The sequence below is a fragment of the Aquila chrysaetos genome, chromosome 1, assembly GCF_900496995.4.
Source record: "Aquila chrysaetos chrysaetos chromosome 1, bAquChr1.4, whole genome shotgun sequence".
In the NCBI taxonomy this organism is placed as follows: domain Eukaryota; kingdom Metazoa; phylum Chordata; class Aves; order Accipitriformes; family Accipitridae; genus Aquila; species Aquila chrysaetos.
The window spans coordinates 46,755,000-46,780,560 of record NC_044004.1 but is presented as its reverse complement, the minus strand read 5'-3'; the positions used below and the strand labels follow the sequence as shown (position 1 = coordinate 46,780,560).

The 25,561-nt window shown below is 37.0% G+C and overlaps 1 protein-coding gene across 6 annotated transcripts in view; it reads left to right on the top strand.

Annotated features, from left to right (window-relative positions):
• The window catches only part of RAPGEF2 (Rap guanine nucleotide exchange factor 2), a 193,473-nt gene that overhangs the window by 77,980 nt on the left and 89,932 nt on the right, over positions 1 to 25,561 (top strand). For all 6 annotated transcript variants that reach the window (XM_030012683.2, XM_030012670.1, XM_030012660.2 and 3 more), the window contains exons 4-6: positions 75 to 158; positions 20,333 to 20,408; positions 23,158 to 23,325. In XM_030012683.2, coding sequence (XP_029868543.1) covers positions 75 to 158; positions 20,333 to 20,408; positions 23,158 to 23,325 — 328 coding nt within the window. The remainder of the gene's footprint in view (positions 1 to 74; positions 159 to 20,332; positions 20,409 to 23,157; positions 23,326 to 25,561) is intronic.

The window sequence follows — 25,561 nt, the reverse complement described above, 5'->3', positions numbered from 1 at the left end:
GCAAATTTGGTAGTGCTATGAGTAACCTAAATCAAGTGTCTTAAACTGTGTCCTCTTTTTTTTTTTTATTCCAGCCCTGATGATATTGGTACCTGTTGGTATATCCTGCTGTCTGGTTCAGTCTTCATTAAAGAATCTATGTTTCTTCCAAGGAGCAGGTATGTCAGCTGTGAATGTACTGCATTCTGTATTTTAAACATAAATTATGAGATGTAGACAATTTTTATAATTAAAAGGCAATGTCATATGCTTAATGAAACACAGAAGTACATGTGTAAACACACCTTCCCTGCCTTTACTAGCTGTGGTATTTGTTTTATGCCCATAGCTAGAATTGAAAGCCCGTTACTGTGGATAGTGTACAAACATCCAAAGTGTCATGCAAATGCTGTCAATTTAAAAATAAAACCACCAAAAACCTGACAAATGGAGTGAAGTACAGAGTAGTCTGTTCCTGTAAGTAATCAAACTTTAAATCACAGGATGCACTAGAGCTTATGATGTTTTCCTGAGGCTTTACTTACCGTGCACAAATCTTCAGTACATGTTTTAGCATATGCTTAGATCATGTTACTGCCAGTTTTGCTGCTTCAGTTTAAGGTTGTGCTTCATGTAAATTTTACGTAGAAAAAGTAAGTTTGAGTGTGAGATGCTCAAAACTTACATTGCTACAGTAAAAAATTTAATTATTTTGAGCTATGGAGAAAAAAATGCAGATGACCGCAAGGATTTTAGACTAAGGTGGCTGAGCTTGATCATTTTAGTGGAAGCAGAGTGGAATCGCTTTAAAATGCTGGTTTTATGCATATTCATTCAGACTACTATAAAAGGCTCCTTTGAAGTAAATAGCATGTAATACAATTTGTGAAAGGCGGAGTGAAAGAATGACCCATCTCTGTATGGTATGATGAGAATGAAAGCACTAGAAACTTCCTTACAGTTTTAAACAGTGGGAAACCACTTCAGAGCTAGTGATGGTTGGCATATGAACAACTAGATGTTCCAATCTGCCTTTCAGTGGGAGAACAATGCTGGTCTTGGGACTTCCATTTGATGATGGTGGCATGTTCTTGGTGTAAGCAAGTGTCTTGCGTCTGTAAAAGGACAGGCACTGCTGATAAAATGGTATATTTGATGTGTCATCAAACAGTATGTGCTAAAGGTGCAGAACTGGTTATTGTAAAAAGTAGCACAACAACAGATTATAGGATCCCTGCTGCTGGCAGATGGACGAAAATTGTCCCATATGTCATCCATGAACAGGCAATGCCAGAAAAAAAGCTGGCAGAAAGTGCTACCTTTAGATGCCGGGAGAAGGGATATATATCATCTGAATTAATGTAGGGTGGGTGTATACAGTCTGTGTCAAGAATCTTCTGTTCCTTTGAATTACAGCAATGCTTGTGCTTCAGACATTTTTTGACACTTGATGAGAGGTGAGATTTAATAAGATAAACAATGTGCTTGAGATTCTTCCTGAAAGAATGACAAGAAATTGTAGGTCCTGTGACTCTAAGCAAAGCATTTAAGGGCTGTTCACCTGGAGAAATTCAGAAATGACATCTGGGACAGTGTCTGAGATCTTGGTGAATTCCAAGTGTGGAATTTGGCATTAGAAAAAGTTTCATAGTTGTGGATGGAGTCAAGTAGCTGCCAAAGCTGGTGTCTTGAGAAGCAAATGCAAGAGAGAGAATTTGTTAATTAACAAAGATAACATGAGCCCATGAAAGCAAAATTAAGAAACTTTAATTTAATGGTATAAGAAAGTATTTCTGGAGAGCAAAACCAGAGTCATTCTAGTGAGGGGCTTTGTGCTTAGAAGCTATAGTTATTAAGGGGTGGGTGAAGGCCTTATTTAAATTTAGGGCGAGGCTAATGGGGATTTTTACTTTGCAAATGAGTAAGCTGCAGTATCTGGGCCTTAGGCTTATCCGTTAATAGGAAAGTTGAGAAAAGTGAGAGGGCACCCAGGTTGTTTTTGATTTGGAATACGGGTGGGTAATAAGTGAGTTATTTATTTATGTATTTTTAAAGCAAAGACTTGAGAAGAAGACTAAGTTGTTCAGCTTTACTTATGCTGCCAGTGAATTGCTCACAAGGAAATAGTAAACTGCTCAGATATACAGACTGGGTAGAAGAGACTGATTAGCAGCAATACTAAAATAAAATTTTGCAGTGCTGTAGAAAAAAGTGAGCGAGGTCTCCTAAAAAGGCTGCTGTCCAGAAAGAACCGATAGGGTGGTATTCTGAAAACTAGAGAGTAGTGTCAAAAGTGGGCAAAAGGCCATTACTGGATAACTATCTGCTTAAACTGACTATTTACACATACAGAGAGTAATAATTTCAAGAGCCTTTTTGAGCATTGCATAATTTGGGAGTGTTGATGTCTTGTTGCCATTAAGATTAATTTGCTACGCTTTAGCAAATGGAGCGTGTTTTGATGCATCATTGACTTCAGGTAATAGGAAGAGACTTAAACATTGCCAGGTAGAGATCATCTAATTTTGATCTTGTTTGGCCAAAACATTGTCATTTGAGTAAAGTTATTGTAAATTCATATTTAGACTACTTTAGTGGTTTTTTTTTCCAGTTTAATCCATTTTATCTTTGCCCATCTAGAAAGCTACTAGGAAATAATTTTGCAACATGTGAAGCTTGTGAGTAAGAAAGCAGGATGGAGATGAGAAGTCTGTGTAGGAGCAGAAAGCAAGAAGTATATTCTTTTCTCCAAACCCAAGTGACTCAGAAAATTCTCATTTCCCTAACTTTTCTTTTCCCAGAGCTTAGGCTAATCCATTCCTCCTATCCTCAGACATCTTACCATCCAAAACACCTCATTTTTTTTCTCTTGTCTTAAAATTATTCTCTTTTTTGACAGCCTGCTCTATGCACCTGCAATAAATCCCTTTGCACAGGTTATCTGGGCTGCATCCAACCCTCCCAGCGGGACCTCAGGAGCTGCTGGTGCTGCTCAGACTGCAGGCTTCCACTTGCCTGCCCTCCTGGCTTCGTCGAGCTTGGCTTCATTTAATGATGGCTGGGCAGCAGTAGCTGGCCAAATTTAAAATAAAATATATGTTGTTGTCATCCGTCTGTTGCCCCCAATTTCAAGAGCATTTGCTATTCTTTGTTGGATTTCACTCTTTTAAAATGTATGTCTGTACAAGCCAGGGTAAAAGTAGTACCTAGTTAGGGTAGTTCAGATAGCCCTAGTGAATAAATCTGCCTGCAATCTTGGAGGTGTTTTCTCAGTCCTGTGCTGAATTCCATACTACTCTTAACTTTGTGGCTGTTGGCATGTGACGCTACAAGGAACAGGATGGAGTGCTGTCATCAGATTTATAGCTGAAACTTGGAAGTACCTTAGTGCATTTGACTGCATATGCTTAGCGTATCGTTTGCATTTGGGGCTTCTATTAGCTAATTTAGTTGTATTAGTTTCAGATATAGCATCCTCAGACTGGTTGGTGGATAACACTGGAAATGCTGTTGTGTATTTTATGTCAGGTAAACTTTTTTTTTCTTCTTCCAAATCATTGTTTCCATGTCTCTGATACCTAGTGTTAGATACCATTTAAAATTCTTTGGGGAGGGGGAGTGACAGCTCTGCTCGGCAGACAGATAATACATAGTTGGGAAAGAAGAATGCCTTAAAAAAAAAAAAAAAAAAACCAACCCCAAACCAAACAAAAAACCCCCTAGCTGTCTAAAAGCACAAGCAAAGACCACCCCCCTGCTTTCCCAGTCAAACCAGAAATAAATAATAGTATAGCAGTCCAAAAATAAGCAGCTTTGTAATGTACTATATATGGTCAAATAGCTGAGAGTTGAAATAGTTTGAAATGAGTGGCATAGCTGCCAATTTTGCCGCAGTTATATAATGTACTGGGTGACTTGTAAAACAACTTATAACTAGCTATTTGACAATGAAATATTGGAATACCTGAAGTTTTAAATCAAGTAACTTGCTTTGGAAACTTTAACATTGAAACCATGTCTGTTTTGTGAAAATAGCATGACTATCACTTTATTTTCCTATTGTAATATAGTTTAGCTTGTATTTGTTCAAGTGGCAAGCCATCAGCTAGCAAATAATGTTCATAAGATAAGGCTGGATTTTATTCTGTTAACTTACTATTTGGGGAAAATTTACAATTCCGAGTTTTAAAGAATTTTGACCTGAACAATTAAAGCTGGCGTATTTTTGGTATCATAAAGTAAAGCTTAATCTTGTTCTCGTATTTAATTTCTGTAAATTCCAACAGTGAAATTTAATCTGACACCTTAATGTGAGGAAGATTCCCCCCCCCCCCCCCCCCCCCCCCATTTTACTATTTAGTTTTCATACTTATTCCTTTTTTTTAACATATCAGTCACATGGTCAAACCAAACATTTCTTAATTCCCCCTTTCCACCACAACCACCAAACTAGCACAAATTAACACTTGGTCCCCTCACCATTTCCCCTGAGCATCTGTGCCCTGAAGCAGTTCACATGGTAGAATGAGGTTTATGTATGAAGTCCAGAAAGTAAATGAGCAGAAAATACAATTCCCTGAAGGTTGTCCTGGCTCTCCTGTGTTTTCACGTGGTCACTGACAGCAGTATTGTGACAGTCCCTCAAAATATCTCTTGGAATGGCCTCCAGCATCCCTAGGTCTGCTCAGTGCTCTCATCACATTTGCTCAGCTGCTCGGACTTCCCGCGTGGTTTTTGTTCCAGGACTTTGCTTGTAGTGTAAATTTTACTGTAGTCTTCCATCTTATTCGACTTGGAGCAGCACTACAAAAACGTCTCCTAGATCTCCCACAGCTAACCTTGTGCTTGCCCATGGCCTCCACAACTGGAGGATGCAACTAACGCTTAGCAGCAACAAAATACAGATTTGCTGGGCAGTTTTTCTCACTCCAGTAGACTCTGGTGCTTGGGTTTTTCTGCTTTTCTCTTAGAATTCTTCTGAGACCGCCTGGGTGATGTGTGCTGTGCTGCTTAGGCATGCTGCAATGCTGACTTGTCAAGTGTAAACCTGGCTTTGCTCTTGTCTTTAACTACTCACTCATCTATACTCTTCCCTTGCTGTAGCCTCTTCTTTTCTTTCTTTACTGCCACACCCAACCAGTTCTCCCCTCACCACTTCATATGGCAATGGAGAGCTGCTCTCCCTTTGGCAAATTCACAAATTTTACATGAGAGCAATTATTTAAGCTTTTTCCTCTAATTAAAAGATTAAATTTTGAAGTTAAGAGAACATCTGTTTTTTCTCTCTTCATAATTAAAAGGGATGTATCTATTTAAATATTGATGATTTAGTCCTCTGGTCTTTCCTATACTAAAACAACTTAAAAATTCTACTGGAGATCCATTGAAGAAATTATGGACTTGTTTTGAATGTGTTTAAAGCAATAACAATACTCAATTTGTGCAGGAATGATTTGTCCTCATCCAAGTGTGTCCTGATTAACTTAAGAAGGTAACCTCTCCCAGAAGAAAATTTGTTACGGATTTTGGCAGTTTTTTTGTTTTGATGGGTAATGCATGTGAGTATCATAGTGTGAGCAGAGCCCTTGGCTATGTACGTGCATTTATACAGCTTTATGTATCCTGAAACATACTTCCAAATTTTTGTCATGCCTGGGACATGCTGTTTGGTGTGGCTTACGTATATCTAACTGATGATCCATTTATATTTTGAATAGAGAACTGTCTTTGATCAATCTTTTCAGTGAATAAAATTATATTGATAGCTTGAATCACAAAGATAAAATCCTTCTCTCCGTATATGACCCTAGTATCATTTAGTTAAAGTGGCTGTTGCTGGCTGAAGCTCAGAACAGAACAAAACTGGTGTTTTAACTGAAAGAGAGTGACTAATATACATAAATATTTAAACCAAAAACAGTTTTTAATTTGACTAAAAAGGGATTTTTTTTTTTTTTTTGCCCCATGCAGAAAACCAAGAGTTTTAGAACAATGGATTTGATGGAGGCTCAGGGTTGTACTTTTAGGAGCTGCTGGTTTAGTTATTTAAGATGCAGAGGGAGTTGATGAAGAGCTGTGCTGGGCTTATTGAGCTTTTCCCTGTTTCTGAGTTTTGCTTATGGCTGAGGATTTACAGCATCATGATTGAAACATTAAGACTATACATTAGATCTTTGTACAGAAAAATAACTCCCCAGGTTATGGTTTCAAGTCTATTTAAGAAATTACTTGAAAATGCGTGCTTTGGATTTAGTTTGCCCTCAGAACTCTCGCTCTTTAATAGAAAACCTCTGTTTCTTTTTTGCTGCTACTTGCTGCTGCTGGATTTTCCCATGACCTGTTTGTTGCTTTATTATTTCTGTATCTAGCTAGTGCTGTTCTGAAGCCATGCTTGTGGCTCTTTAAAAGCTGGTGGGAAGGTATAGAGTATGGTATTGTTGTGGGCTGACCCCCAGTGCTGTCTTGTCTTCTGTCTGGTTTGAATGCCTTAGTTCAGCATTTCAGTCCATCAGCTGAAACTGAAGCATGAAAGGAGCGTGATCTTAGGGTTTAGTCTGGGAAAGACTGAGATCATAAGCTGTAGAAAGGAGTTGGAAGAAGTAGTGGAGATGTCAGTCCATTTATGACCGAGTGTATATCTACCATGAATTACTCACAATGGATTTTCAGTAGACATTTAGAAAGTAATGCTAATTGCTTTGTACCATCTGCATCTACCTAAAAGATGGTGTGTGTCCTTTTCAATGGACGTGTTTACTGTGACCTGCAAGCACGTAATTAGACTATCATATTGCATGTGACTGGGGTTACTTTTTGAGACTCAAACTACTGGAGAAAACAAAAGCTTGCTTACAAGAGGGAATGTCTTATTGGGAGTACCTGATCTGGCCATCTACCTTGAATCTGTTCATCTCCCGGTGGTATCGTGGCCAGCGTTATCAGTGAAGCCTGGAGCTCGGTGATGTGTGGCATTGCCTTCTTCCTCGCAAGGTGCCAGTGGAGCTGGAGCTGCCACGGGTCTGTCCCTGAACTCAACTCCCTGAGGGCTGGCTGGCTGGCAGGGAGGGTATGCAGAGAGGGTTTCAAGCTCTTTGAGCCTGGCTTCTTCACTTGGACACAGTCACAGTCAACTTTGGCTGTAGCTGAATTAGCTGAGCCATAAATTGACGGGGCCTTGTCTTCTCATGTCACCTGCTGTTACAGCAAAGTTCATGATGCAGAGCACATGCTACTTGTACCAGTAATGTCAGCCGAAACTGTCCTTATTGTTTGCAGAAATTGGTGTACAGGTTTTTTAAATATGAATACTTAAAATGATTTTTACAGCTAAATGAATTTGGTATTATGTACATTTTGCTTTATCCCACCCGTCTCCTGTTGTGTTGCATAATTTAAGAGTTCGCTGAGGTTTGAAATTGGTCGTCTTCCAAGTGTGCTGCCAGTATCTGAGGTGTTGGGAAATAGAAGAGGACACAGTTCCTAAATGATGAGATTGGGTGGTGTCTGGCGTTGTTCCTGTCAAAACAATTATTTCAACGCTACTGGAATTTTGTTCTTGCACAGCTGCTAAAATGTTAAGGGACTTAATCTATTACTCTGGCATCTTTTGAAAATAAAAATAGAAATCTAGCGTAGTAGGCCTAGTGCTACCAGGCTCTCTTCCAAGTTTGTAATGAGGAGATGAGAAGGTAACAACAAAGCAGAAAGTGTCAAATGACCTGAATAACTTTTAAGTGAGCCTGATTTATTTTTGATTCCTCTTAAGGTGGGGGAGGTTTTCAGGGATGGAAATGCTTATGGTAGGAGAAAAGCCAACTTCAGAAGACCTCACAAATGCAAGCCTTGTACTAGTTTCTAGGTGCATGTCTTAGAGCTACAGACTTCTGTCTCTTTCCATATGAAAGACCTGGTGATGGACTTGAGATGGTCTGGATCACCTGCTGATGATCTGGTGCATTGGTGGAATGTTCAAAACAACTTCACATGTTTTCTGTAGGAGAGATACCATTAATTGATGGTGTAGAGCCTGTAGATTCAAGAATCCTTGTTCTGGTCCAGTTTTTCATTGTTTCATATGCAGTAATTGTAAGCTAAGTCAAGATGGCATTTCCTGCCACTGTTGCTACATTTAAAAAAAAAAAAAAAAAAAATTGAAGTAGGCTTTTCTTACGTTGTGCTTTATTCAGGTCAACGGTGTTTATCTTGCCCATTGAAACCACAATTGTGTAAAAATACTAAAAAGTTAAATGTATCTATTTTAATGATAAATTTATGCTTTGGAATTTGTGATATGGAGCATAGAAACAAAGTATGTAACATTTTAAATCGTAACCACTGCTTTTATGGAGAGTCCCACTTGTGAACTAATTTAAGTTATTTTTGCACTTGCTATATGGAATAAGTATAATCAAAATTTTTCAGTGTGATATGAGTATGGGATATTGCCAACGCTAAGGAAAAACAAAATCTGAGGCAGCATGGATAGTAGAATTTTTCTGTGTAAGCATGAGTGTATCTTAATAGCTCAAAGTAACTGAAAAGGACCTTAAGGAAAAAATTAAAATTAAGCAGAGTGGTTTAACAGACTAGATTCATGGGGGATAATCTTTTAGCAGAAAGAAAGCAGAGGAAAGGAGAAAATCCTTGAAGGTAGCTGATAGAGGAAATCCAATCTTTGACATCTATGAATGATTCCAACTCTCACATCCCATTTTTTAAATGTTAGAAAATTGGGGTTAAAATTATGGCTATTTAGTGTTGCAAAATATGCTGAAATTGTGGTTTGTTGGTTGTTTTTTTTTTTTCCTGGGAATGTTTTAGAATGCTTTCTAGGATGGATGGGAAAAACATTCATTCCACTGAAAACTTGTTTTTCCTGAAGATGTTGACATATTCTCATTGTTGAAAAATTTTGGTGCTGCTTAGTTGGTTTCTAAAGTGTGCTACAGTGAAAACTGGCCTTGAAACAGAATGTTTTTTATTGCTGACTCTTCTCTTTAGCTTATTTTGTGTCTCGTTGGTTAGAGACACCTTTGTAATCTCAGCATTAGGGTTTCTAATGGAGCATGTCACAATTTCAAGTAATTGAGAACTTCTAATCAATCTTGGAAACATTGTTCATCTTTATTTTTGCTTTTATTGCTCTTCCATACATTATAATTATGTGATATTAATTTAATTTCAGCAGTTCTCAATTATACTGGGATCTTCTTTGTAAAATTTCAGGCTTGATTTTAGTATTAAAAAGCTGCTATCTGAAATGATAATAAATTACTTGCCTACAAATGGGGATATGGAAAAAAATGGAGAGCTTTTTCTGAGAAGTTAAGGAGGGGGTAAATTCTCTATGTAATAAAGTACATGGTTATTTCAAAGTTAAATGTGAGATCTCTTATACCTGGGTATTCACCACTGCTTACATTGCTAATGAAAGATACCTATCAGAAAAAATCTGTTGCTTTTTCACAATTGATATTGCAGCTGGTGAGGTAACCTGTTCTGCAATCTCTTCCTTCTGATTTAAGGTTCTTTCTGATTCAATTTATTAGTATTTAAGGTTTTCAGTTTTAGTACAAACCTGCAAAATACCAGAAAACCCCTCAGTTACTTGGGAACTGCATTATGAGATTCCTGCAGAGGGAAAGAGGAAGGCCGTGGTTTTTTTACATGCTGTCAGGGTCTCTGAGCAAGTTTTATAAGTGTAATGAACTCAGAAGTTATCTGATCATTGCTTACCCCAAAATAACAACAAAATGAACTATGTGCAAAAATAGTATAAAGAATACCAAAGAGGGACAAGTATACCCATGTGGAGGGAGGGGATGGGGTGTGCTGCAGAGCAAGGTGACGATGCTGGTCTAGGTATGATACACTGGGGAAAAGACCATTTTCAGCAGGGTGGTGAAGTTTTCACAGCCTAGGGAGCAACATTAACTAGACAGAGAGGTCTATTTTAAATCCTGAAATTGGAGATGATTTATTACTCCTGAACAATTATATTTAGAAGAAGAATATACAGAGTGGATGATCATGCTCACCAAAATTTGTGTACTCTACAGAAAAGTCAAGAGGTACCCTAAAGTCTATCCTGTGCTTACAAGTGCAAGACTTACAAGTATTTTTTGATTTATATATATATATTTTTTTTTTTTTTTTCTTTTTTACAAAATGTCCAAGAAAATTCTTGAGGGAAGTCCAATATAAATGTGTTATGGGATGGCTGTTCTGGCATTTAGGTTTGGGGTATATGTGGGGAAAAGCCTTTTCTTTGTCTCATGTGGAACTCAGGTGATCTAAACTTCTATAGACTTATCTTTGCTGAAGGGCAATCTTGCTAAGGTAAAATAATGACTTTTACTTACTTACATATTTGTAGGACTTTAGAAAGGTGGAAGGAATCAAAAATATTGTTTTGACCATTAGCATGATTCTGCTACTGTAATTCTCCTACAAATAGTGTTTTTAACAAAATGTTATTATTCCATACTGTAGAAGAGTAAAATATCTGAGAGTTTTCTTTCAGGTTATGCTCAAATTTTTTAATGTTTCTGAAAAATAAATCCAGGGACACTAGGCATAGTATAACATGTAAAGTGAGGGATAATTTATTTTCAAATTATAATCTAAATGGCTAAAACAAAATTATTGCTATTACTTCACTGTTTTAGTTTATTTATTCATTTACAGTTATAGGGCACTTATTACAAAGATATCTTGAGTACGTCTATAGTGTACTAGTAAGATTTATGGAAACTAATTATTGAGGTCATGTGTTTAGCCCTCCATGTGAATGAATTGGTTGTATTGAATGAGTTAGGCGTATAAGTGGGGGTGGAAAACGTCAATATGTATGGTCCTACTTTACTACTAAAAACCTAGATGACATGTGAAGTTATTAATTTTTTGTTGTTGTTTTTAGTTTTTTAAAAAGATGACAGTTTCTAATACCTTAATTATGAAAGTCTGTAGAGGGACTTAAAAAGCTTACTATATATTTTTCAAGGTAAAAAAACTGTCTTCATTTAGGATCTAACTTCTAAAGGCTTTGTATGAGGTTGGAAAAATACTCCTCTGTATTAATGAATTTCATGAATGTTAATAACCCAAACTGTTCAGACAAGGTCTTGCCTCTTAAGTAATGTTTTCCTACTACTTCTCATTCTTTGAGACCATTATGTAGATCTTGTGATGTCACAGTAATATCCATGGCAACACAGACGTCATTAAGATGAAGCATAAGCAAAGCTGTCTTTATTCAAACCATTTATTAAAATACATTTTTTTAAAAAAAGGAATAATAATAAAAAAGGTTATGGAAAAAAAAGCTTTCATCTTTGAATGTTTTCCAAGATAAAATAATACGGGAACTTCTAATTTAAAAATAAAATAAGGAAAATTTTCTTTTTCAAGTAAAGATCTTTTCTGTCAGCTGTTCTGATGAGGTACCTGCCTTCTAGCTTTGCATACTAGAGATGCTGCAAAGTTGAGCTGCTGCAACAAGACAAATTTTGTTATTGCCACTACTACTACTTTCCAGTTTTGTTTATCTATATATTTGTGTATATAGTTTATAAATACAGATCTTGAATTTCACAGGAAAATGTCATAAATGCATTTCTCTTGTTTAGTATATATGAAAGGGTCATAAAGAACTGTAAGTCGTATTCTAGTCTGAAAAGTATTCAGGATCACCTGCTGCTATAAAGGCCCTGAGCATCTACCGTCATTTGCAGTAAATTTGCAAAAGAATTTGTTACTCTTTACAGCACTTTTTCAGATTGGGTTTTTAACCATTTTTAGCTTAACTTTAGTTTTAAAGTAACATTATAAAAAGCTAAAGTGAAAAGCAACAAATTTGAAACTTTACTCAATTTTTTTTTTTTTACATAAACTAGTCAAACTCGCTACCGTACTCAGCCTTGTAACTAGGTAAAATTCTAAAATTAACCACACTTCTCAAAACAGTAGTCTGTACTAAAAGAAAAACTGTGTGAAGACCATAAGGCATATGTTTCAGGGCTTGACTGAAGGGACTTTCTGGAAGCAAACCTCCGATCTAGCTAATTTCAAAGTATTCACTGTGGGTTTTCCGGAACTTCTTTTGAAGTGCTTTCAGTAGTCAGCTATAAATTACCAGATTAATGCAACCTCTGATCTGGGTTGTATTTGCATAAGAAATAAAGAAATCCCTATGAGTGTTACGTAGATAAAGTACTATAGTCTGTCATCTCTAAGGATGCTAACTAAACATGTTCAAAATACTGAAGAAGTTTACTAAAGCTTTCAGCTGGAGTTCAAATTAACTTTCACACATTTTTAGCAGAACTTATTTAAAGCATTAATATACTATTAAACGTGGTTATCCTATAATTTTAGTGTCCTTCACACGGACTGGTTAGTTGTCAGGCATTCTCTGTCTGGCTTGCTGGGTTCTTCCTGACTTTACACCCTCCTGCTGCAGCACCGGGGTTATTGCCCTTGGCACCGTGATCCCTCTTCCCTCACAGGCAGCGAGTAGTTTGGGCCCCAGGTCAAGCAAGGAGCTGCATTGATGTTTGAGGCTTTTTTTTCCACTTGTGAAACACCTGCCCCCCCCCCGCCCCCCCCAGTATTATTAAGTGACATGTACTTAGCTGTGCTGTTGCGAGTCCCTCCCTGACACATGAGCTGTTGTATCTGAGACTGTAAACATCTAAGCTATCATATGACACTGGATAAGTCTAATCATCCTTATCCATGGTATGTAGTGAGCTCATGTCTCCAGGATTTGCAAACAGTGACAGGTCCGCAAATACCTCTTCAACTCATATTCCACTTGCCAGCATCTCAATTTTCCTTTCAACTGAAAAGTATTTCTGTAAAGCAGCTATTTGATCTTGCTTAAAAAAAAATAAAAAAAAAGCTGTAGATATAGTAACATTGTGAGAATTAAATAAGTTAAAAGAAAAAAAAAAAAAAGAATTGATTATTTTGATATGCTGATGACCACCACATTTTAATTAAAAATAATATTTAACACAAGTCAAAAGCAGCTTGGGCTTCACTTGCATATTTGCTTATTTTTCCTAAGAGACAGGCACTAATTCAAATGAATCGGAGAAGTCAGCCTATATTATACAGAAGATCAAATTAGCTGATAGTGATCCTCTGTCCTTTAGTTGACGAACCCTTGCTTTCATAGTTTCCTGTGTGCAGCTTTAAGCGTGGGGAAACCCGCTGCTACCTTCCCTCCCTGCATCATCCCCAGCGGAGGGCTGTTCGCGTTAGAGCTGCTCTGCATGCATGAAGGGCTCTGTCTTTTTTTCTGAGGGGTCAGAAAATGGCCATGCCAAATTTAGTTTTCGTCAGAACACTCCAGCGTTCCCCTAGGGATGGCTTGTGCGTGTATACACACTTCTAAATTGTGACTTTAGGATTTTTCATCCCTTGCAAGGGCGAGTTGGGTGGAGGAACAGTCTGGGTTTCACAGCACATTCACGTGGAACCCAGGTAAACCTAGCTTGGTTAGAATGAGCCATTAAGAGGGACTGCTGTTTTCAATTCTAATCTGGATGTACCGAAATGAAACACGGCGGGTTTTGGTAAAAAAAGATACAGGAGGAGGAACTTGACTGAATCCCTTACTATCTCCCGAAGCAGCAGGTAGAAAACAGTCCCCATTTTTTTTCCATCTAGACATCGACTAAATACTGCTCTATAATACTTAATTCAGGAATTCAGTGTGACTGGTTTGCTTTAGAACTAAATCTAACGCATTTTGGTGTTGTTACAAGTTAAATGTTGATTATTACCTCAAGATTGGACTTTGGGATGTGTCAGAGACTGGACGTTCTGCTCATGTTTGCTTCTGTATCATCAGAGAATAATTGACGCAGTGATGGAAAGCGGCTGCTGGTCACGGCTGAGGTCACGGCGCTGGTGTGAGGAAGCAGTGCCACGCAGCACGTGCAGGCAGGACGTGCAGCAAATGATGCGTCCAGAGGAGCAGTAGCTCCTCTGTGCTCTGAGTTTGGGAAGTGGAGGGCAGAGGGAAGATGGGAAACACAGTAGAGAGCACCTGAATGTAAATAGTAATGGTAGTAATAGCATTTGCAGGGTGGGTGCTACCTAAAAGCAAATGAAGACTCTTTGGCTTACGTAACTTCAAATTCTAAATATGATTAATGCAATACCTCTATATGTCACTTTGGTAGTTTTCTGTGATTCTCCTAAATGTAGATGTCAATTGAGTAAATGTAATTTTCACAAAAAGAGTTTGGAATTATTTGGTTTATGTAACTTAAGATCTGGTTTTATCGTGAATGTGTCGAAAGCTTGAGAAACTGAACTCAACTATGTGTAGCCTTGTGCTTACAGATTTATTCAGGTACGGTCTCGAAGGGAAGAGGACTGGTTTCAGGGAAGGTGAGAGAAGGAAAATATTTTCTTTAATCTCCATGTATATTTAGACGTCCTGCACTGGCAAATACTGCACAGCAGTGATCTTAAGCCCATTGTACTTCCCATTTGAAAACTTCAGAACAAAGAAAGATTTTGAATATTGATTTCTAGAGTTTTGGCATAAATCATTGCAATACTTATGCATTACATTTCTACTTTTAATATATTGTAGACTTTTTTTAAAACCAAAATTTATATGGAATTTATTTCCTTGCATAAATGTACCATAGAAAATTTTAAGAACTTGAGAAACAAGAAAATGTGTTCCTTTATATTTTTCCTTGCGTTAGAACATGTCTAAATGGAATATGCTTTTTGACTTAGAGGAAATGCTAATTAAATAGACTTTATTCTAAACCAGCAGCTTTGTTCCAAATACTGCATTTACAAATACATAAAGCTATAACAGAATTTTGCTGAATGTGCTGTAGAATGTGCACCATATAGATGACCGTATTTTGTGGAGCTTTCTTTGTTAGACACTTACATGTAGTTTTACTAAGACTTGTAATTTATATGTGAATTAATTATTACTTTAAGCTAATGCAAGGTCCTGAATATCAAAAGAAATAAAGCTTAAGATTACATTATAGGGGAAAAACTAAATTTTTGTATGTCCTTTTTGAAAAACAGCTGTCACTAGTGAAATTGGGTTTTGTGTGAGTGATCTCTGATCTTTAAGAGGAGGGAAGAAAAGGGCTTCTTATTAAAAAACCTTTTCTTGGTGTTCGTTGTCAGTGGAGTTTTCTTCAGAGTCTGCATCGCTTTTGATGAATACGTTTACGTTCCAGTGCTGGGAAATAACTTTCCATTTGGGAGCTGGGGTGAGGTGAAAACAGGAATGTGGAGGCCCAGGGCTGAATGCTGATAGGGAAATGTTCCCTCTTCAGTAGCTGCCGCCTCTCCTGCAAGCTTTGAAAAGAGCATCTGTGTGCGCGTGTACAAGTATGTCTGGGGACCTGGGGAAATGGATGGGTCACGTCTGGAGAAAACTGTGTTGTCCTCCAGTGTCATGATGATAATAGAAAGGACAGAACGAGTCACCCTCAATACCTGGAAGTTTCTGGCTTTCTCTGTGTGTAAGTGCCAATAAAAACTAATGTGTTGCTTGTAGCTTTAGGCGTTTCATTTAATTGAGGTACTTTGTTGTTTTGTTTTATTAGTAAATCTAATAAATTTGAAGGGGAATAAAAGCAGGCAGTGGTCTTAAATTATTCTTATTTTGCTGTTTGTTAGCCACTGACATATTTGCACTAATTGTAGGTTTACAATTGTAAAAGTTTTTTTAATGAGAACTGAAAGAGTAAATTTGGGAAACATGGAGACCCTTAGCTTTCACTTAAAACTAGTCTTCTATTAACTAGCATGTTGTAAATTGCAATACATCTGTTCTTGATCCAACTGTCTGTGTTTTGAATGTAACAAGTTATGAGATAGCTATGTGGTAAGGTACACTTAGGGAGAAAGGAACTGTCATCTACAGTCAGTGTAAACTCAATTTTAGAATGCCTTAGAATGGAAACGAAGTTGTAAATTACCTGTATGGATTAAAATACCTGCTTTTAATACACATACAGTGAGCAAAAGGGTTTTTTAGTACTAACAAATTTATTTGGAAATAATGCTTTTGAATAGTCAAGTGGGAAATTAGACTTTTGTCAATTGCTTCAGGGAATAGTATAGTTAGGGAGCAGTTGCTTGGGGACAATATCTAACCTTCTAAGAGTTAATTTTTTTTTTTAATCATCCATTTTCAGAATTGCTACTGTAAAGTGGATTCCTGCAAATAAAATTGTTTTGTTTATCTTTTAAGTTTTTTTAAAAAGTAGATTTATGTCCACATCATGCATTCAGTACTTTTTGGGGGAATAAAAGTAACTCTGATAGAGAAGGACTTGAGAAATGAAATTGCCTCTAGGACAGGTGCTGAGGAGAGCATCTGTGAAGTTTAATACTCAAGGAACCTCAAGTCAGAGCTTATGTGGTAGCAGGGAAAAAAGTGTTGGAAAAGCTGCTGCAAAACAAGATTCTTTGGGGAATTTAGGTGAGGAAGCAATAGCCTAACCAGGCAGACTTCTGGCTATCTAAATTACTGTTACAATCTCTGCATCCCATATTGACAGCCACCATTGCAAAGATAACTTTAAACTCCCTTAGCTTCCTTTGGTGAAATTCTCTCATGCACGTCACAGATTTAGAGAAAATAGTTGCAAAGCTGGGATTTTTCTCAGGTGTATCACTGACTTAATAGTTGCAAATGAGCTATTTTTAGGAGTTGAAATAATAAGGGTTAGGTAGGAAGAGAAGATTTTTCTCTTTATGTATCAAGACAATTTTGATTGAAATTATGAAGGAATGATATGATACAACCAAATGTGAAGTGTATATTATGTGAAATACTCGACTGCATTTTAAAAACAAAAATGTGGTTTGACCTTAAGCTCCATAGCGAAGTCATATATCCACAGGCTTATTTCACACTACAGTAAGGGAAGGAATAAATTTGTCAAATCCGTTCCATTGAAACCTGCTAATAAAGGCTCTCTACATTTTACTTTAGCTAGCCAGTGCTCACGTAGACCATGTATTTTGTGATAAATCTGGGTAGTCAAACTCACTTTCTGTGGGAAGTCTGGCATCAAAATTTGGAAAGAACAGTGTCTAGCAAAAGTTACTGAATAGAGCTGGTATTACGAAGATCATCTGTCAGCCCTTCCACTGAAACTTTATTTGCCGCTACTGTTTCTGTGCGATACCTAGCATCCCTCAACCCAGCTTGCATGCCAGCTTGTGGTCCCTCGTATGAAGTTCTTCTCCTGGTATTTTATAAAAGGGTTTACAGCTTGGGCTTTTTGATCAGCTCAGTAAACAGACTGTATTATGTGTTGTGTATTTGCTTCTTTTTATTGCTTACTGATGTTTTAAATAACTTGTTTTCAATTAAATCAAGTTTGGTGGCTTCCCCTCCCTGGTTACTACAGCCAGAGATTTCAGGTAGAGAAGAGTGTCACCGACGTCCTTTTTTGTTGGTCTTTGCTTTTTGCTCGTGTGAAGCTCTGACAAATTATTTCTGATAAAACTTATTGACTTGGATATCAGTGTTCTGAATTGAAACAATGGGATTGGCGATGCACTAAGATCCCAGTTGTTTCTCAAAGTTGCATGTTAACAGGTATTTGTGTGACTGTGTGTAGGTATTAGAGTGTGGTTCTGCAACAGATAGTATGTAATACTGTGATGGATGCTCTACCACAGTCAGAGTTGGACACTTCTGAAGTGCCCAGACGTAGTGGACAGTCACAAGAGTTTCCTAATTTTCACTGCTTATGTGAATTCCTCACTGATGATGAATTTTCAGCAGCAGATTGGAAGTCAGGAGTTTTACCTGGCGTGGCATATCTGAGAAGAGAAAGGCAACACTTGAAAGGTCATTTAACTTTCTTCTGCCTTGATTTACTTGTCTTCTCACCTACAATACTTCACAAAGATTACAGAGTTTGTTTGCAGCCTGAAGTGCCTTGTGATCTTTGGTCAAAGATAATATATACGTGTGATGCGCTGTCTGCTCTGATAAATTCTGTGCTGTCATAGGAATCTGAGCAGTACAGCAATGATGTGGTGGTTTGCTGCGAGAACCAGTGTGTTAGTGGGAACAGAAATGAAGAATTTTCTTTACAGTAATTCAGTGCATGCCTTCTGTCTTAATATGTTGACTACTGTTCCCTTGTGCTGAAGGGTAAAATCCAAACAAGTTACTCAAGAATAGAAAAGCACATCCAAAACACAGCTTTTTCTTTTTACTGTGTTTGCTAAAGCTTGAAACTTTTGGATGTCAGCAGTGATTAGCAACGGGCAGAAGTTTAAAGTTGATACTTAGAGACAGCAATAGAGGAAGAAGAAATGGTGGAGTGGAAAGGTGTATATGCATTTTCTGTTGAAATTAGTGCTTGCTGTGAGGCTAGAAAATGGGTTGGCAAAAAATACAGCAATAGTGTATTCTAGACCAAAACCAATGGTTACAAAGAGGGGGACAAGGATCTGCAAGAGGAAAGGGAATATTTCTGTGTTTGTTTTCAATTCAAGAATATTAAATAAGTTGACTTCATAATGACCATTTTTGCATTGTTGTTTTTCAATCAATGAGTTGATTTACTTTCTCCTTTCCCCTTCCTTCTCTTTTTTTAAAGGAAAAACTGTGCGTATGGATCATGTTAATGACCAAGAAAATAAGTTTGTCACTTTTGCAACAGTCTAATGAATCAAGCTAGTGGCTTCATATTCTGGTATCTTTAAGAATAGTTGAAATCGTATAAAATTCAAGATGGCATTGTAGAGTAAAGCACCCTCTGTTTTGTTGCTGGACTACAGGAGGAAGCATGTGTTTGCCTCTAGGAAAATACGCATTTTGTTGAGAGACTTCTTTATTGAATGTTTCTTTTCAAGAGGCTTAGTATTCTGGAAAATTTTTTCTATTGTAGAAGTCCCATGTACCATTAAATGCGATTATTATTTTGATGAATAAGCACAGCTGGCATTTCTTTTCAATATCTGACTGCTGCCTTTTTGAGCTATAAACGTGCTGTTGTCAAGAGATTAGCCTTTGGGGTAGCAAGTTAAATTGTTCATTTCTACTAATCGCCAGGTGGGACAGGCGAAGAGATATAAACTGGCTAGATATACTTTTCCGAATGGTATAGGAACTTTTTCAGTTTGCTTGTTATGAAATAAACCTTAAAAAAGCTACTTTTCACAAACATCGTACCTTAAGTGTGTCACTGTGACTGTGCATTACAGGATTGGTTAAAATTCAGATTTCACAATATTATTCAGTCTGGTTTGTTTTTTATAAAATAGCTGTTGCCTTGTGAACTTCAGATAGGAAGGTTTTCTCTGCCCGTTGCACAGTACCAGGTTGAAGAAAGGGAAAGGCTAAATAGTTACTTGGCTTTTGGCAGATTTTAGGGCAGGCTTGTTACAGCAGGCCACAAGAGGGGTCCTGAAGTTCCAGCCATTTTGTCAGCTGTCCTGTCTTCCTCTCTGCGATGGGAAAGGTCTGACATTGACCTGGCAGGCTGAAATATGAACCACCTGGAGGGGGAAGCACACACCCCAGAAACAAACTTTAGCTGGTTGTCTTTTCTTCCACTCTAACGGTGTATGATTAAGGATTTAACCATAAAGGTCTTGTATTTCACTGAATTGTGTACTGTTTCTCTGCACTCCACCTTTACCACTGGATTTTGAGGATACTTTGCAGTTAAGCCTGCAGAGACACACATTCATTTAATACAGGCAGAGCACTTGAGAAACTGAAACTAAAATAACTTTCTATTTTATCCTATAGGAAGCAAAATAGTATCATGCTTAATTATTGCACTAAGGTGGGAATGTGTCATGAAAGGCAAAAACCTCTTTTGTCCTCATCTGTTCAATTTGGGAATACTCTTAGGTTCAGCATCCTTATTTTATTAATTTATTTTAAGTAAAAGAGCTAATTGAAGTCGATCAGCCTGTTCATTCTTTCCTTGGTATGCTAGTTAGCTTTCCTCATAGAAATGCAGATAGCTTAGGTAACTTAATACTGTAATGTCAGAAGATACTAGATCAAACTCTGTAATGTAGTTCAGAATCAACCATGCATCTTCAGTAGGCAGCACTTGATTGACGCTTGTTTTAGTGTTAATAGAATTATTTAGCAAATAGTCTTGATAAACTATGTAAATACAAAATACACAGCTCTTGGCGTGCTTGGGTATCAGTTACTTGCCGAAGGACGTATGTGTGAAACTTGTACTGTGCAGAGGTATGTACACTTTTTTCTATGCTTTACAGTATCTGGAGAAGATGTAAATATGCTTATGAATTGTGTTATAGCTCTGATTTTTGTTCTGATTGAAGTATTTTTGTTCTTCAGTTTTGGCAAGCGTTCTGCAGGAAGCTTCAGGCGTGGCTGTGAATGCATTGTTTTAGAGCCATCTGAAATGATTGTGGTAAGAATATTTTCATTCAGTTGCTATCAAATTTTACAGACCAACTTTGGTAATATTTCAACTTCCAATAAAACTCAAAGTTTTCTGTTTTGCGTGTGATCTTTTTATATATCTAAGATGTCATACGTAAGTTTCTTGCCATTCTTTGCACACATACTTGCATTGTTTGAATGATAAAGGCATCTTTTATATTGTTGTTACATTTACTTTTGCAGATTTCTTGTAAAACTAAAGTTTTCTTGTGCTAGCAGAATAGCAGAACAGTTTGGTTTGGTGGTTTTTTTTGTTGTTTTTTTTTTTTTAAGCTGCTTTATTCTTATAGGTAAGCATAGATGCTTTAGTATTAATCTCAGGTTAGCTTAAGTAATGAATGTTTGATTGAATTTAAATTTATTCTCAGCTCTCTGAGGTTTTAAGAAGGAGCTTGAACATTCTAAAATTCTACCAACTTTTCTGGGTGAAGGTTATTTTGTTAGCAGTATCTGCTGTAGTCCAGTGGCAGAACAGCATCATCTCTGAGGGTTCACAGGCTCAGAAGTTTTTAGTTGCCACTTCAGGGTGCATCATCTGAACAAATGCACAGTCAGCAGGCTAAATGGTTTTTTTTTCCTCTGTCACTGAGATAGCAATCAGTTCATAATACAGGCATGACAATTATCTAAGCCATATGTAGATGATAGTTCAAATATAGGCTGTGACACTAAACTTTTTTTTCCTAAAAAATGACAGTTTCTGTAAAACTTGCAGAAGCTCAGGAAAATGTGGTATAGCTTTAGTCTTGTAGAAGAGATTAAGTTACTTGTTTAAAGTTGATTGGTAAAAAAAGTAGCTTTTAAACTTACCTTCACGTAAATGTAGGCATGCTTTTGTGGGTTTTAAGCTCTTTGTGATTTCAGAGAAAGATGATTATGCAACAGTAGCTTGTTCTGTCGGATGTTTGATGATATATCTCCCTCTTCCAATTCTAAATAAGAAAATCATCTTAGGAAGCTAATAAAGTGTAGTAGGAGACACAGAGGCATACGTGAGAAATGCCAATTGCTTTTTTGCTATCCCTGTCTAAAGCTCTCTGTAACTTTACTTGGTAAAGGAGCAGCTCCTCAACAGCAGCCCCTTATGCCTCCCCATTACCCCTGTATTGGCCCCCTGATTTGTCTGACTGCTTTGTGTAACTCGTATCTGACCACAAGTTTGGGAAACAGTTTATTGTCCTGGATTTGGTCTCTAGAAGTATACAATTTAGTTGGTGGTAGCTGTGCGGATGGCTGTCTCTCTCTCGTGCATTCCTTGGTAAGTTAAAAGGGAGAGTGATATAAAGATAAGCATAGGGGAAGGAGATGACTAAACAACATCTTCTGGACTGATGGATAATGTTGGGTCAGGGGCAGATACTCCCACACGTGTCGCCTTAGTGCAAAAAAACCAACCTCTAGAGTTTTGGGAAAGCTGAAATTGAACACTTACCTTCAATCCAGCCTTTCAAAGGAATAACTGTACCTTGAATAGTAAGAATCCCATCCCCAGAGTCTGTCGGGCTCAGTAACTTTCAGTCTCAGGGCTGGATGGGGTCACTCTGTGGGGAGGAGAAGCGGGAGAGGTGTGGGGTGTAAGCGTGACTGTCAGACGTGAAATAGATACTCGGTGGTAAGGGGGTAAGGGTTACCAGCTCTTCCTGGGGACCCACGAAGTGTGCTCATCCCCTTGTTATTAGTACACTGAAAGTTGTATTTAGTGACGTGAGCTGATGAGTATGTGACACTTCTGACACAGATACGCTGCAAATTCTTAGGAGTGTTTTGTCTAATACTTCTTTTCCTTGTTGAAAAATATAGAGGAACCTTGCTAGGTGCCTCATAAGCTCTTCTCTACGTCTTCAGAAATACTGTTTATCCCTGGGTGGTGGAATTGAATAGGAGGAGGAGTTAACTGAATCCCCATACATAGCTAGTGCTGAAAGCTGTTTGGTTTTTTTTTTTTCCTCATTTCCCTGTTAGTCTCGAGTAAGGTTTCAATTAGTAGGGTGAACATAGAAAAGATGTTGATTTTCAGCCAAATTACTGTAAAAAGATTGTTCTCTTTCAGGAAAACCAGATTTCCTAGTTCAAATATTTTCATTGCAGTATCCTGTTGTGTAGTAATTTAGGACTATTACTCTGAAGACTCTGAAACTGAGAAGACTTATTTTATATTAGGATATACCTAATAGGTATTTTTTATTCTCCCTGTTGTTGTTTTGAAGTGATTTGTTTTTATGTAAATCCAGTCTATTAGAAATCCTTCTTTATGCCATCAAAATATTGGAAGCAAACAATAAAACCAGTGCTGCCTATTGAAGACCAAAACCTTTGCCATAGGTTGGTTAGGGAGGATACCAAGTGACAAACAGAGGTCAGTAGGAAAACTACCAAGTGCTCCCTCATACCAGTTTTCTTTTTGCAATGTATTGAGTAGTGAAATGTTTGTATTTGTGCAATAGTAAGAAGTGGGGGAGGAAGGGAGAATTTTTCCTTCTGTCATTTTTGGAAAGTGGTCATATTCAGTGATGCTGCTCATACCAGTGTTGATTTTTTGGGTTTTTTTGTTTGTTTGTTTGGTTGGTTTTTTGAGTAGTGGCTTCACTCGTAGTGCTGAAAATACAGGAGATACAAAAAACACCAGTAAGCTTTGAAAATAGGATTTTTTGTGTTTCTAATAAGAAGAAACATTTTTATTTCTTGTGGGAAATGACACTTTCTTGCATCTATTGTAGGTTGATTACATGGATGAAAATGAGGAGTATTTTCAGCGTCAAGCTTCTCATAGGCAATCTCGAAGAAGATTTAGGAAAATCAACCAAAAAGGGGAGCGACAAACAATTATTGATACTGTTGACCCTTATCCTGTGGGGAAGCCACCTCTACCTAGAGGTTACCATACGGTAAGCTGTCTGTCTTTGTGGTTCACAAAAACATAAACAGGAAAATTATTGAAAAGAAAACAAAATGGCTAAACTTGGTGGTATCTTTAAAGAAGCATGCTTCTGATGGGAGGTTTCTGCTTAAAATACAGCTCCATCAGTACGTGAACATGTGTGCAGCTTGCATCTTAGTTCAGAGTTGAAAGCACGTTTCTTATGACCGTGAATGTCATGTATTATTTCTTAATGTTCCAGTCATTATTTGAAATTGTGAAAGAAACTATGTTCTGATTTCCTTTTGATATTAAGTTACAGTACAAATAGTTCAGTGTACAGTGTTAAAAGATCAGTTAGTGAAGCACTCATTCACGTATATGATAACAGTTGTTGCCTGAGAAGGACTGTGCTGCATTGCAGTAGGCCAAATTCTTGGATTAAATCTGTCATTTCTTTTTGGTATCCAGAACTTAAGTGTCAAATTAACTGTTTCTAGTGTCTGCCTCAAGAGCCCTTTATACTTGGGTTTCAGTGAGCTACATAGTCTGCCCATCATGAGGGAGATCATTTGGTCATTCCACTCGATTTCTTTTTTGGGGGGGTAATCTTACATGTTGAAAGTTTCCAGGCTTTCTCTTGAGATGAAAATAAACTAATAATTAAAACTTATTCTACAAAATATTTTATATGGCTTTTAAATTGAGAAAAGCTCCTTTAGATTAATATGTTTGTTTGGTATTGATTTCAACTGTAAGCAAAATACTTGAAAAGCTGTTTGTCTTTGGCTCTCATTTACTTGTTTAAGCCCCCAAATCTGCTAGAACCATAAAGGCATGGACATAAATAACTTTGTGCATATTTAATCTCATTGAGTTCATTGGGCTGAATTTTGCACAATGCAAGCCACATGCATATAAATTTGCAGGATTAGAGCTTTAATGTCTTTAAAATACTGTCTTTGATCCAATGCAATTGTAGATTTTTTTCCATTTTTCCTTCTTTATCCTTATTCCTTGACTTGTTTGCCAGTTCACTGTATATTCAGTGTGTGTCTGTAAGTGTGTAGATGTTTGATTACATCTGTTAATTATACAGGCTTTTCCTCATGAGTTGAATAATTACATTTTATGCCAACAATTTGTTTTTGTTTATACAACAGCTTTTAATGGTTTAATTTTCAGTGCAGTTTTAATTGCCTCTAAATTTAATACAGACTGAGCCAGTTCACTTGGTTTGAAGATGAAACATTTTACTAGTCTGTTTTTGAAAAAAATAAATACGTTGTATTGTACTTTGTAGGAATTACAGGAAGAATTACTTTTGTTCGTATTACTTAGATGTATATGTTGTGCTTAGCAAACAGTTCTAGTGTTATTTTTATCTAACTCTAGAAGGGCAATATTTAGATCACGTACAGTGCTATTTGCATTCGTAGGTCCTTGCCTGTTGTATAAATTTCACTTTAGGTATGCCTAATGAGTTTTTGTAAGCTTAACTGGTACTAAGAGCAAAAGCCCATTGTGTGCCATTCTGTTGTGCGAGTTCATAATGATTTTGTGTATGTGTTGGGAAATTCATTGCAAGTGAGATTTCATATTGAGTTGGAAGAGATTGCCAAATAAACTGTAAAATTTGCAATAATTACAGGCAAATGTTGCTTTAAAAAGTGTAATATGATGCATATGACTGACTGGGTTTTTTTGGTTGTTTTTTGTTGTTTTTTTTTTTTTTTTTTTTATTTTATTTTTTTTTCCCCCAAGGCATATAGAGTCAAGTAAGCTCAACTGAGTTTTTACAATGTAGTCAAGACTCTCCATGCTGGCCCATTCTCCTATTTTTACAGTATTTGGTGATCTTGTATACATTGTTCTCATTCAATTCTACTAGCAATATTATTTCTATTGCTTTAACCATACATGTTAAAGGCTGCATTGTCTTTTCTTCCTTCTTATTTTATGTCCTTTGACCTCATTTTTTTGGTCTTAATTTCTTGAGAAATTGACTGAAGAAAGCAGGGGTTTTTTTGAAACACATAGGAATTCAAAGCATATAGCACATATTTTGTGGGCTTGTTGCCCATCCATTCTTTGGTCAGCATCTGTCAGGGTCTCATCTTTGGTTCTACTTCTTAATTTTGGATACATAAAGAAGCATTAAAAAAAAATGCAGATGTTCAGATATTGCAGTAAATAATGTGTTAAAGTCAAATTGAAAAAGGATTAATATGGTGCATTTGTTTTCAAGTTTGTTCTTCCTTGTG